This window comes from Lontra canadensis, unplaced genomic scaffold (assembly GCF_010015895.1).
Source record: "Lontra canadensis isolate GAN:19392208 unplaced genomic scaffold, GSC_riverotter_1.0 scaffold3, whole genome shotgun sequence".
NCBI lineage: Eukaryota > Metazoa > Chordata > Mammalia > Carnivora > Mustelidae > Lontra > Lontra canadensis.
In genome coordinates, this window is record NW_022630997.1 from 34,747,843 (window position 1) to 34,763,035 (window position 15,193).

Below are 15,193 nucleotides of genomic sequence, written 5' to 3' on the forward strand. Positions count from 1 at the left end.
AAAAAAACCTTATCAAACCTTTGGTATCTCAGTCTCTACTCACGTTAAAAAATCCCCAACCCATAATGAGGATTAGTATACAGAGAGACTGAAAACCTCCCAGTAAACATAGTCAGCATTAAGAAAATCCTTTTTTAGGGGACTCATTGAGAGTCAAGGAAGGTTTTCAAAACATTGCCTAGGTATGTGAAAACCAAGGGTCAACAATATTGTCATTGTTGGGGACAACTGGCTGTTTTTTAAAGTTTTTTCTTTTTTTTTTTAAGTATAGATGATATTTGCAACGTTATATTTGTTTCAGAGATACAATATAATGATTCTACGATGCTCGCCACATAAGTGACAACTATTATTTTGTACCTTCTCCTTTTTTGAAATTTTAATCCTTTCATATACATATATTTATTTATATTTATATTTACATATTTAATTTTACAATATGGTACTTCTCACTAAGAAAGGGAAGCTTAAATCACTGCACAACTTCCACAAAGACTGAGGATATTACATTCAGATGCACATAAACAGAGCATCAGTCCCAAATTTTGGCACTTGGTTTAGAAAAAAGACTGCATTTTCGGAGTTTCAGATTTTTGTATATGAAACACAGCATGTGACTAGAAGATGCTAAAAAACCTGCTTGGCCTCAGAATGTTAGGACATTTATAAGATAACCTTAATTTTTGGCTCTCTCCCCCAAAGAACCAATTTCTATGGTCAGCTTGCAAAAGAGTGCCACCCTATTCATAACAGATCTTATAAACCCAAGGAGAAGACCTGCGAATCTTCCTCCCCTTGAAAAGTTTTCTTTGTGTAAGAACCATGTTGGAAGACCTGGAGCATGTCAGATCAGCTGCCTAGGGAAGAATTAGTCATTAAATTTGCAGACGGTGATAAGGCAGGCTAGGAAAAATCATGTTTTTAATGGTTTTTCAGAATGCAATTGTTTCATTCACTGGTCTGTGTCTGCAGCTTTGATGGGTGTTGTTAATAGTTCCTCAGGCTTCTTACAGGGGCATGGCTGCCTGCTGTTAGCTTTGGTTTACTTGCTGTGAGCTGCTTGAGCATCCACTCCTTGGAGAAATACATGGGAAGCAAAAACAATCATTTCTCCTGAATCAAGTTGCCATTCATGGGCATGTGTTGTCCAACATTAGACATAGTATGAATGTGCCCATCCCCACCATGTGTAGCTACCTGTACCTGTGGTGTTTGACAGACTGGCTTCCTCTGTCAGGAGAAGGGACCTCTGGGAATGACTGAGGGCCGACAAAACTTGACTCCATCATTTTCTCCAATGCAGTCACAGGATGCCTTTCCGCCTTTGAATACTGTGGAAAACCACATGCACAGAGTTGAGCTGGAGAATGAGTTATGAGTGGAGGGCCTATAATACTGTAGCTAGATATCAGAAGTTACTGAACTGAACTTGCCAGTATTTTGTCCAATGGTCACCTGATCAGGAGAATGATAGAGACATCATTGGCATCCCATTTCTCACACAGTGAGTATGGTCTCCATCCTCCCCCCACACTCTCTGCTTAGATAAGGTCCATCCACAAGCATTCTTCACTTTAGAATTTTAAGAATGTCTTCTCATTTCAATCTACACCCATGGCACACTGTGCCTGACAGGCGAAAACACAAGTATTTTTTATTCGATATACATTTTATACACACAAAAAATTAATTAGTAGCTGGATTACAAATAGCAGGGGTTCAATAAATAGTGACTGAATGAACCTCAGATCATTCTCAGAATTATAAGGATATTGATTCAGAGTACCTGCTCTCAGGTCTCCATCATTACCTCCTTCAGCCTTTGCCAAGTAATTACTGGACTTAATAAGAGAAATTTGTGGGCATTTCACTCTTTATACCTACTAAGTCTTGGTTTCATCTTTGACTGTGGTATCTTATAAGGCTCAGTAGCCTTTGGGAAAGGTCTATAGAGATGACACATTAAGAAAAACTTTGCCCCAAGAGAATATCCTATGGCATCTCAACCAGACAGCACGTTGTCCACTTTAATCTTCCCGGGACACAGCTCTTGAACAGCAGCAAGTGCTAGCAGGTTTCTCTTCCAGAAACTCCAGATTAAAAACTACCCTGAGAAATGACAATTTTAGAATGCTAACCAAGCCAGAGAAAATTTTGAAATATTGATATTCATATTAGCATATGAACATGAATTTTACAGAACAATGAAGACAGATATGCAATATACATATGAAAAGGTATACAACTGCATTCATTATAAAGGGATAAAAATCAGAATAGAGAAAATTAAGTTTCAAGAAGCTCTAGTAAAGTTACAGATACAAGAAAATTAGAGTTAGTACTAATATGTTGGGGTATAAATGGCCAATATGTTCCAAAATGTTAAATATACACACTCTTTGATCCAAAATGTTACTTCTAGGACTTACCATCATCAATATGATTGTAAAAATTCAAAATAATGTCATCACTAGAATGTACCAGTGATACAATTTTTAATAACAAAATAGAAGATAAAAATAAAACAAAAACAACTGGACACAATAGAAATATCCACAAATAAAAACTACACAAACATTGAAAAGAAGTATGCTAATATTGCATAAATAAGGAAAATGAAGTAAACAGATAGATATACATATATTGCAAGTGTGTATATGTGTATATACATATATTTAGCTCTATGTATGCATACACACACACATATATACATTTTGTATGTACATGTACCTGCACATTTCTGTGTGTGCACTTGTGTTGTGTGTTTCCCATGCAACCCCACAGGATGCAGATTAAAAAAAAAAAAAACTATTAACTGGATGTTCTCTTTGGGAAAAAGTGTATCAATGATTACAGGCTATTGAGATTAGGCAAAAATGTCAAGGTTATGTAACTAACCTTAAGGTAGCAATCTCTACTCTTATCTTCTTAAGTATTTCCAAAATAAACCACATGGGAGAGTCATAAGCACGACTTCACACACAATCCCAATTCTACAAAATGGACTCAAAGAAGCAGGTCAGACTTTTTGCAAAATGGAGTAAATTGACACAGAAAAAGAAAAAGAAGATAAAGAGATGATTTGGGAAAAGTGGCCATTTTTAATAACCCAAAACTACAAAGATCCAAAAAATGATGTAAATACCTTCATGCGTGCTTTTTTATTGATGAATTAAAGTTAATTATTACAACCCATCCATGGGAAAAGTGCATTGGATAGACATGTAACTGGAATATAATCAACATTCCAACTTTCTATCTGAACTTCAGATTCTAGTAATAGACCAACTAGGGATTTGTTTTTTAATCTAATAAATTGTTTCAGAAGACACACTTGGATGCCTGGAATGCTCAGCTACAGAAACAAGTGAGATGATCTGGAGATGTCTGTGGCAAATGGGAGGAGGTAAGCATCTGCTCCTACAGAGAGGTCTATGGGGACATCTACTAGGTTTTTCTGGACCATCTATAATTTCTAGAGAAATCACTGAATCATTAAAAGTCAATAAGCCATTTTTTTTTAAGCAATGTATGTCAAATAACCTAATTATGTGTTGGGGCCATTAGTTCAGAATCTGTGCTTTTGGTGGGGGAGTGGGATACCAATCACTTTTTACTTTTATTTTAATTCTAGTGTAGTTAAAATAGTGTTATATTAGTTTCAGATGTGCAAAATAATGATCTAACTGTTCCATGCATCAAGATATTATGCTCTTAATCCCCATCATCTGTTTCACCTATTCCCTTACATACCTCCCCTTTAGTAACCATCTGTTTGTTCTCTATAGTTAAGAGTCTGTTGTTTGGTTTATCTCTTTTTTTTTTCTTTGTTCATTTGTTTTGTTTTTTAAATGCCACATTTGTGTGAAATTATATGGTATTTGTCTTCCTGTGACTTATTTCATTTAGCATTATGCTCTCTAGCTCCATCCATGTTGTTGCAAATGGTAAGAGTTAATTCTGTCTTATGACTGAATAATAATCCTGTATATGTAAGTATCTATATTTCTATCTATCTCCATATCTATCTATCTCCCATATCTTCTTTATCCACTCATCTATCAATGGATGCTTAGGCTGCTTCCATAATTTGGTTATTGTAAATAATGCTGCAATCAACATATGAGGTGCATATAAACTTTGCTTCAAATGAGAGTTTTGATCCTTGAAAGCTAAAAGATTTTGTTCAAAATCCTGGATAAAAATTTTGAGTAAAATCAACCTCTGTTTTTTTTTTTTTCTGTTTATTCATAGTGTCTATAATAGATACTATGTTCTAAATCTTTTCTTTCGAATGTTTTCATTGTTGTTATACAGTTGCTTTTGATTCTATTGCTTTGGTCAATCAACACAAATTTATTTTCAAATTGTCATATTTTGGATTTTGCCTCTCTCTTACAAACTTTATAAGAATCATTTTCATTTCAGTTGGTAGCATTTAACATGAGATTCAGGTTTAAGTTGCTGTATTCCTATCCAGGATTGACTGAGAAAAAACAGACAAACAAAAGACACTAGTAGATTTTAAAGCCTTTGGCATCTATAGTCACAGCAAATATTAAATTAAACCCATTGCTAACCAGATTAACATAAAATCTACACTAAACATCTGTTTACCTTAGGATTACACAATGTATCATGTCTACCTTTAAAAAAAATTATAAGGCATTCTAGTATATATATATATATATATATATAAAGTAAGAACCAAACCTGACTCAGATACCACAGAAAAGTTGGGGTGATAGACATAGAATTTAAAATAAACATAAACTTTTAGTTCCTTTATTTCTCCAGAAAGGGATTTTATTTCTCCAGAAAATTGAAATCAAGAAAGCTATTAATGAGGTGCAATAAAAAATGGAGGCTCTTACTGCAAGGATAAATGAACCAGAAGAGAGAATTAGTGATAAAGAACACCAAATGATGGAGAATAAAGAAGCTGAGAAAAAGAGAGAGAAACAACTACTGGACAATGAGGGGAGAATTTGAGAGAAGAAGTGATAACATAAGACAAAACAATATTAGAATTGGGATCCCAGAAGAAGAAGAAAGAGAGGGGCACAAGGTATACTGGACCAAATTATAATAGAGAACTTCCCTAATTTGGTGAAGTGAGCAAGGATCAAAATTCAGGAAGCACAGATAACCCACCTCAAAATTTAAAAAAAAAAAAAAAAAAAAGAGGTCAACACCCCATCATCTAATAGAAAAACTTACAAGTCTCGGTGACAAAGAGAAAATCCTGAAAGCAGCTCAGGACAAGAGGTCTGTAACATACAATGGTAGAAATATTAGATTGGTGGCAGATCTATCCACAGAGACCTGACAGGCCAGAGAGGAGTGGCATGATATATTCAGAGCACTAAACAAGAAAAATATGCAGCCAAGAATACTATATCCAGCTAGGCTCTTACTGAAAATAGAAGGAGACATAAAAAGCTTCCAGGACAAACAAAAACTAAAAGAATTTGCAAACACCAGAACAGTCCTGAAGGACATATTGAAAGGGGTCCTGTAAGCAAAGAGAGAGCCTAAAAGTAGCAGACCAGAAAGGAACAGAGACAATATATAGTAACTGTTACCTTACAGTCATACAATGGCATGGAATTCATATCTTTCAGTAGTTACCCTGAATGTAAATGGGCTAAATGCCCTAATCAAAGGGATACAGTATCAGAATGGATTAAAAAAAAAAAAAAAAAAAAACAAACAAGACCTATTGATATGCTATCTACAAGAAACTCATTTTAGACCCAAAGATACCTCCAGATTAAAAGGGGGTGGAAAATATCTTACCATGCTAATGGACATCAGAAGAAATCTGGGGTGGCAATCCTTGTATCAAATAAATTGTATTTTAAGCCAAAGACTATAAAAAGTGATGAGGAAGGACACTATATCATATTTAAAGGTTCTGTCCAACAAGAAGATCTAACAATTTTAAATATCTATGCCCCTAATGGGAGCAGCCAATTATATAAGCCAATTAATAATAAAAGGAAACACATAGACAATAATACAGTAATAGTAGGGGACTTTAACACCCCCTCACTGAAATAGATCATCTAAGCAAAAGATCAACAAGGAAATAAAGGCTTTCAATGGAATAATGGACCAAATGGACGTATCAGATATATTCAGAACATTCCATCCCAAAACAACAGAATACACATTCTTCTCTAGTGCACATGGAACATTCTCCAGAACAGATCACATCCTGGGTCACAAATCAGGTCTCAACCAGTAGCAAAAGACTGGGATCATTCCCTGCATACTTTCAGACCACAATGCTCTGAAGCTAGAACTCAACCACAAGAGAAAAGTTGGAAAGAACTCAAATATAGGGAGGCTAAAAAGCATCTTACTGAAGAATGAATGGGTCAACTGGAAAATTAAAGAAGAATTTAAAAAATTCCTGGAAACAAATGAAAATGAAAACACAACTGTTCAAAATCTTTGGGACACAGCAAAGGCAGTCCTGAGAGTAAAGTATATAGTGAGTGATACAAGCCTTTCTCAAGAAACAAGAAAGGTCTCAAATACACAAACTAACCCTCCACCTAAAGGAGCTGGAGAAAGAAGAGCAAATAAAACTTAAACCCAGCAGAAGAGAAATAATAAAGACCAGAGCAGAAATCAATGAAATAGAAACCAAAAGAACAGTAGAACAGATCAAAAAAACTAGGAGCTGCTTCTTTGAAAGAATTAATAAGATTGATAAGTCCCTGGCCAGACTTATCCAAAAGAAAAGAGAAGGGACCCAACTTAATAAAATCATGAATGAAAGAGGAGCAGTCACAACCAACATCAAAGAAATACAAACAATTAGAAGAACTTATTGTGAGCAAATATACACCAGTAAATTAGACAATCTGGAAGAAATGGATGCATTCCTAGAGAATAGTTTACCTAGAGGTAAACTACCAAAACTGAACCAGGAAGAAATAGAAAACCTGAACACACCCATAACCACTAAGGAGATTGAAGTAGTCATCAAAAATTGCCCAACAAGGAAGTGCCCAGGCCCAGACGGCTTCCCAACAGAATTCTACCAAACATTTAAAGAATTAATACCTATTCTCCTGAAATGATTCCAAAGATGGAAATGAAAGGAAAACTTCCAAACTCATTTTATGAGGCCAGCATTACCTTGATCCCCAAACCAGACAAAGACCCCATCAAAAAGGAGAATTGCAGACTAATATCCTTGATGAACACGGATGCAAAAATTCTCACCAAAATACTAGCTAATAGGATCCAACAGTACATTAAAAGGATTATTCACCAGGACCAAGTGGGATTTATTCCTGGGCTGCAAGTTTGATTCAACATCCACAAGTCAATCAATGTGATACAATACATTAATAAAAGGATAAGAACCATATGATACTCTCAATAGATGCTGGAAAAGCATTTGACAACATACAGCACCGTTTCCTGATCAAAACTCTTCACAGTGGGTAGGGATAGGGGATACCTACCTCAATATCATCAAAGCCATCTATGAAAAACCTAGAGCAAATATCATTCTCAATGGGGAAAAATGGAGAGCTTTTCCCCTAAGGTCCAGAACATAGCAGGGCTGTCCACTATCACCGCTGTTATTCAACCTAGTACTAGAAGTCCTAGCAATCCACAGTCAGACCACAAAAAGAAAGAAAAGGCATCCAAATCAGTGAAGAAGTCACTCTTCATTTTTTGCAGATGATATGATACTTTACGTGGGAAACCCAAAAGACTCCACTCAAAAACTGTGAGAACTCATACAGGAATCCAGTAAAATGTCAGGATATAAAATCATTGCACAGAAATCAGTTGCATTTCTATACACCAACAGCAAGACAGAAGAAAGAGAAATTAAGGAGTTGATCCCATTTATAATTGCACCCCAGACCATAAGATACCTAGGAATAAATCCAACGAAAGAGGCACAGAATCTGTACTCGGAAAACTACAGAGTACACGTGAAAGAAATTGAGGAAAACTTTACCAAGAAATGGAAAAACGTTCCATGCTCATGGATTGGAAGAACAAATATTGTGAAAATGTCTATGTTACCTACAGCAATCTATACATTTAATGCAATCCTTATCAAAATACCATCAACTTTTTTTAAAGAAATGGAAGAAATAAGCCTAAAATTTATATGGAGCCAGGAAAGACCCCAAAGAGCCAGAGGAATGTTGAAAAAGAAAACCAAAGTTGGTGGCATCACAATTCCAGACTTCAAGCTCCATTACAAATCTGTCATCATCAAGACAGTATGGTACTGGCACAAAAACAGACACATAGATCAATGGAACAGAATAGAGAGCCCAGGTCTGTGGTCAACTAATTTTTGACAAAGCAGGAAAGATTGTCCAATGGAAAAAAGTCTCTTCAACAAATGGTGTTGGGAAAATTGGACAGGCACATACAGAAGAATGAAACTGGACCATTTCCTTACACCACACACAAAAATAGACTCAAAATGGATGAAAGACATCAATGTGAGACAGGAAGCCATCAAAATCCTTGAGAAGAACAAAGGCAGCAAACTCTTTGACCTCAGCCACAGCAACTTCTTCCTAGAAAGATCGCCATAGGCAAGTGAAGCAAGGGCAAAAATGAACTATTGGGACTTCATCAAGATCAAAAGCTTTTGCACAGCAAAGGAAGCAGTCAATAAAACCAAAAGACAGCCAACAGAATGGGAGAAGATATTTGCAAATGACATATCAGATAAAGGGCTAGTATCCAAAATCCATAAAGAACTTAACAAACTCAAGAGCCAAAAAACAAATAAGCCAATCAAGACATGGGCAGAGTACCTGAACAGATATTTCTGCAAAGAAGACATCTAAATGGCCAACAGACACAGGAAAAAGTGCTCCACATCACTCGGCATCAGGGAAATACAAATCAAACACAACTGTGAGATATCACCTCACACCAGTCAGAATAGCTTACATTAACCAGCCAGGAAATGACAGTGTTGTGAGGATGCAGAAAAAGGGTAATTCTTCTATACTGCTGGTGGGAATGCTGGCTGGTTTAGCCACTCTGGAAAACGGTATGGAGATTCCTCAAAAAGTTGAAAATAGAGCTACCCTATGACCCAGCAATTGCATTACTGGGTATTTACCCTAAAGATAAAAATGGAGTGATCCGAAGGGGCATGTGTACCTGAATGTTTATAGCACCAATGTCCACAATAGCCAAACTATGGAAAAAGCCTAGATGTCCATCAACAGATGAATGGATAAAAAAGATGTGAGATATATATATGTACACACACACACACACACACACACACCCCAACAGAATACTATGCAGCCATCAAAAAACCCCAAAATCTAGTCAATTGCAATGACATGGATGGAACTAGAGGGTATTATGCTAAGTGAAATAAGTCAATCAGACAAAGACAATTATTATAAAATCTCACTGATATGAGGAATTTGAGAAACAGGACAGAGGATCATATGGGAAGGGAGGGAAAAATGAAACAAAACGAAACCAGAGAGGGAGACAAACCATAAGAGACTCTTAACTGCAGGAAACATAATGAGGTTTGCGGGAGGGGCGAAGGGTGGGAGGGTAAAGGGTGGCTGGGTGTTGGACATTAGAGAGGGTATGTGCTATGGTGAGAAAATTAAAAACAAAATTGCGTTAGGTAATCAAAGAAATGATTAGAGATCAATTAATAACATTAAATTCTTATATTTGAAAAGAAGAAATACCTAAAATCAATGATGTAAGTTTCCACCTTAGGAAACTAGAAAAAGAAGAGTAATTTAAACCTGAAATAAAAAAAGAGAAATAATAAACTTTAGAGAATTAATTAAAATTGAAAACAGGAAAAGAATAAAGAAAATCAATAAAAGCAAAGCTGATGATTTGAAATAATCAATAACATTGATAAATCCTCTGGTCAGGCTAATCCAGAATTAAAAAAAAAAAAGAAGAAGAAGAGATTATCGATAACAGAAGTGAAAGAGGCCATCACTACTACTCCCATGGACAGAAAATGATTAATAAAGGAACACTGAATAACTGTATGCCCTCAAATTTGATATATTAGTTGAAATGGACCAGTTTCTTAAAAGACACATGTCATCAAAGTTCATGCAAGAGGAACTAGGTAAACATAATCACCCTATATCTATTAAAGAAACCTACCTATTGACAAAATAAGTATCATTTTGGAGATGTGGAGATTGTAGGAAGGAATACAAATTCTGCTAAAAGGAACTGACTCTAATATAAATATATGAAAGACCACTAGTGGGAGGTGGGGAACAAGGCCATGCTGTCCTAAGTAACTTTGGAAATGAGTGGAATCTGTGGACAAAGGCAAAAGTACTGCACATAAACACTGTTTGGCTGATAGATATATCTTTGATCTGTCTGCTGAGAGAGCCTAGAAGCAACGACATACTCAACAAAAACCCCAGAAAGCCTACCCTGAACTGACGAAGTATGTCAAAATGACACAGGGACCAACTGAAAGAGCTACCAATGGCCATAGCTGAAAGAGGTTGCTATAAAATAAGAAGAAAGCATTTATTGAATTGTAACTTGAAGTATAAAATAAGTATCCATGAATTCATACTCTTAAATGATGGAATTAATAAATAAATGAGGAACAAGAGATAAACTCTTTGCAGTTGCATTCCAAATAACTTCGTAGGTACTCTGCCTTTACAAAGGGGGAGCATAACTCCCCACTAAAGTGTGGGTTATACAGAGGCACTTCCTTCCAAAAGAACTCTATAGAAAGGAAGGGAAGAGTAAGGTCACAGTGGAGACACCTAGCAATTACTACCTCAGGTGACAAAGTAATCATCAATAGTGCTAAATCATATTGATACGATTCTCTTCGTTCTCTTTCTCCCCAAACCTCATTACCCCAGCCTAATCATGAGAAAAACATCAGAATAATTCCAGCAGAGGAACATTCTATATGATACTTGACCACTACTCCTAAAAGCTGTCAGAGCCACTAAAACAAGGAAAATCTGAAAAACTGTCACAGCCAAGAGGACATACGACAACCAAATGTAATGTGGTATCCTGGAGGGAATGCTGGAAAAGAAGCAATTAGGTAGAAACTGAGGACACCTGGATCAACTCTGGTTGAGTTAGTAACAAGACATCACTATGGGTTCATTAATTTTAACAAACGTACGATGTTAATATATGACGGATTAGGAAAAACTGAGTGCATATGGGAATTCATCGTACTAGTTTTGCAACTTTTCTGTAAATCTAAAACTGCCTTAGAAAATAAATCTACTTAAAAAAAAAAAGAAAGAAAAAGCAAAAAGATACAAATCCAAGAAAAGAAGCAGAAGCAGCAGAAGGAGGAGGAGGAGGAGCAGAGGAATTTAGAGACTAACGATACAATTCAGTCTCTTATTTTCAGCTGTAGGCCTCAAGGTGTAGAATCCACTCAGCAAACAGTCCACAAGAAAGCTCCTTAAAGGCAGCTTAACTGACCACAATTATAGCCTTTGTACATGTTTATGCTCTATGCTGAATGCATTTCTTTTCTTTTTTCTTTTTTTTTTTTTTAAGATCACAAGTAGACAGAGAAGCAGAGAGAGAGAGAGGAGGAAGCAGGCTCCCTGCTGAGCAGAGAGCCTGATGTGGGGCTCGATCCCAGGACCCTAGGATCATGACCCCAGCCGAAGGCAGAGGCTTTAACCCACTGAGCCACCCAGGCGCCCCTGCTGAAAACATTTCTTATGGTTCCTTCCAAAATGTATACACTTCCATCCCTGGGAGGAGTGACGGTCTGCATGATTTTATCCATGAGATAATATCTCCAGGAAAGCTGTCCGTCTGGCTCTTTCCATAAACATTTCTGTACACTACTACAAAGTATGGTAGTTGACTCCATGTTCTTTGCTTGTACTCATACAGATCTTAACTTTTTGTGTATGTATGTTTTGTTAAAACCTCATTTGGTATAATGTACAAAATGTCACTTTAATACTTACTAAGGAGATGTCACGGGCCATTCACTAGTCCTTTCAACATGAGCTGAGCTGATTTCCTATTTAACACCCACAGAGGCCCTGGTCAGTACTGTTATCTCTTGCGGAAGCCCTCATCGCAACTGGCTTTCCCGAAAGCCTGCCTTGTGGGGGGGCTCCTGGGTGCTGAGGACCTCCACTGTTGTTTGCACCATCACCTGCCTTGCTCCTAACACATTGTTGATGGTGCACCGAAATCAAAAGACCTGTCAAATGAAGCAGGCTCATGTTGGAAGTAGAGCGCTGACGCTGTTTCCAGGTCTGCCTGATGCACGCAGCAGGAGTCAGAAGGTTAAATGAAAGCATGTCTGTGTTGGAAAGCAATGATGGCAGAGCTGATAATCACCTGGTCTGGAACCCCAAGCAATAAAGGCAGGAAGGAGGATATTTTTAAAGCGTTTTAAATGTTTCTCTCTCTCTGCATTGCTCCCAGCTCCTCTGTGCCTGTGTCAAAATGTTCTTTACTGGATGTCTGACTTAGGAGCCCAGAGTGTGGTGAAAATGAGTGGTTATGGCATATTTTAAAGCATGATTTCTGACTCAAGTAATTAAAAACAATTTGACCACTGGTACTGTTAGGAAATTCTGTACCACATTCCACACAGGAAGAGCTATGCCATTTGCAGTCAAACATCAGCCCATTTCCATGGAAGCAAGATACCCTTTCTATGCATGGGCTATAGCAAGCTCTCCTCCTCACTCCCAACCCCTATGACCCACGTTCTCACCTCAACCATGTGCCCCTTTCAGCCAGGGCGACTGAGCACATGCCATCATTCCCTCTTCTGAGAGAATTCTTTGCTCTTCTTATATTGTCAGGTCAGCTTCCAGACCTGCTTTCTATAAGCTCTAACAGGACTGTTCACTATTTTTTTTTTTTAAGATTTTATTTATTGATTTGACAGAGAGAGATCACAAGTAGACAGAGAGGCAGGCAGAGAGAGAGAGAGAGAGAGAGAGAAGCAGGCTCCCTGCTGAGCAGAGAGCCCGATGCGGGACTCGATCCCAGGACCCTGAGATCATGACCTGAGCCGAAGGCAGCGGCTTAACCCACTGAGCCACCCAGGCGCCCCAGGACTATTCACTATTGACCAGAGGCCTTGGCGGATTCATTTGTGGGGTCTTTGGATTAATCTCTCTCACCTACAGTAATCAGTAAGCTCCTTGAAAGTAAGGACACTGTCATTTTGGTTCATCGGTATATCCCTGGTCCTTATTGCTGTGTTTGGTCCTTACCAAATATTTAGTATCTATTTGAATAGATGAATCTATGAATCTATAGTGAATCAGTAAGTTAGAACTTGATATATATAAAACAAGAGGTCAAGTTTTAAGCTAGAACTATTCAAAGTTCACACTGATTCATGCTATAAAGAAATTACCTCTTCGGACCAACCCCCTTACAACTATCTGGCAAACTTCGACCCCGTTCCCAAGACTCAGCTCGTCTGTTACCGACTTTGGGCAGGATCGGTAATCCCCCAGACCATCCTAGATGTCCTTTTCCATTCCCAGATAGCTCAGTGACTTCATGTATCTACATTAGAGAACAAGTGCTGTATATGCTTCCATACTTGTTTCCACCGTGAGCCTGTGAGCGTCCCCAGGTCTCAGGCTCCATCTCTTCTGTTTGTACTTCGTCAGATCTTCTTACAGTGCCCAGCATAGAGAAGTGTTCAGTAAGTATTACAGAATAAATGGATGCCTCTCTCTACCAGTTATCAAGGTTGCATTAGGCATTAAATTCTTCGGACTCTCCTAATGCATGCAAATATTATCTTCCAGTTCTTCCTCATTGAATTTTAACTCCCATAAACCTATCTTTCCTGAGAGGGTTCTCGAAAAAAGGGTGGGAAGGGATGTATAATTTTATTCCCTTACTTCTCACTTAGGTGTAATTTCTTTTGATTTTAAGAGAAAAGGGATCATCTCTCTTTTAATACCTTCTCTTTCTGATCCCTGAATCAGGCTGAGACGTGCCATTCAGTCTGGAGGTTATAATGCTCGCTCCAGCTCTCTCTCTCAGCTGCAACACGGTAAATGAGGTCAGTTCATCTCTCTGAGTCACAAACGGGTCATCTGTAAATGACGGCAAAGCACTAGATGCTTCCACAGCAATGCAAGGTCTAGTTCTGCTGCCTCCCAGTCAAGTATTTCCAGGGTATCATGTTGCTTCGCTGGACTAGGTGTTTCACATCTTGTTAAATGACTGTAAAGTGAAACCCTTCCCCATGAATGTTTAATGGACTTAAGGGAATGCCAGACGCAGACAATTCATTTGTTAAACACTGCAATTTGCAAAGAATTTCAAGTAGCTAACCTGGGCTTCAAGATAAAATAAAGACAGATTTGCCTGATACGGTGTCGAGCAGGAAATATTCCCTCCCAAGGATTAGGATGTAAGTGGATAACCCATCACCCTCTGCGTAGTAGAAATAATGATAGAACTCCTAGGCTGGGCATTCAGAGTTTCCTAATGGACACAGTATGTGACTTGAGCTTGGACTCTGGATTTCCTCACTACTCTGGACATTTGGGAAGGATAATTTTCTGTTGCAGGGGAGGGCTAGCCTGTACATTGTGGAATACGTAGCAGCACTTCTGCCCTCCTCTGCTCATGGGCGCCTCTCCAGCTAAAACATCTGGAGTCTCTCCAGACTTTGCCAAAAGTTCTCTGGGACAACAGTACCCCCTGTTGAAGCACTGCGATATAAAGATGTGAGTGTGGCTTTCTGCTACTCATAAGCAGTCTGTCAGAGAGAAACTTTCTCAAGCTTTGAAAGTCCCATTTCCCTCTTCTGCACATAGTGGGTATAAATTAAGTCATCATTGTTAGGACAAAATGAGGCAATGTATTTATATCATTTAGCGTGATTCCGTCTATGTACTCAGTCTATGGTATTTGCTATTACGATGATCACGACTTCATTCATTATTGTTAGCTTTTAACATTGATGTTGAAGATAAAATGTAGACCTACAAAAAAAAAATTTTTGTAATTTCTTGCTATTCTAATTCTAATCATCCCAATCAAACGAGGCATGGGGAAACATATGAGTGAAAAGTTTATTTTTGTATTCCTTTAACAGTAAACAATAGGAAAGAACAGGAATGTCCACAAGCGGGGGGAAGGATGAGGACACTGTGAAGTGGCCACTTTGTGGACAAGT

At 37.8% G+C, this 15,193-nt stretch overlaps 1 protein-coding gene across 11 annotated transcripts in view; it reads right to left on the bottom strand.

Annotated features, from left to right (window-relative positions):
* The window catches only part of NRG3 (neuregulin 3), a 1,047,703-nt gene that overhangs the window by 10,198 nt on the left and 1,022,312 nt on the right, over window positions 1–15,193 (bottom strand). For 6 of the 11 annotated variants that reach the window (XM_032838696.1, XM_032838687.1, XM_032838677.1 and 3 more), the window contains exon 7: window positions 1,204–1,331. In XM_032838696.1, coding sequence (XP_032694587.1) covers window positions 1,204–1,331 — 128 coding nt within the window. Of the gene's footprint in view, window positions 1–1,197; window positions 1,332–15,193 lie in introns of all 11 variants that reach the window. The other 5 variants (XM_032838650.1, XM_032838622.1, XM_032838627.1 and 2 more) reach the window with 1 other exon arrangement.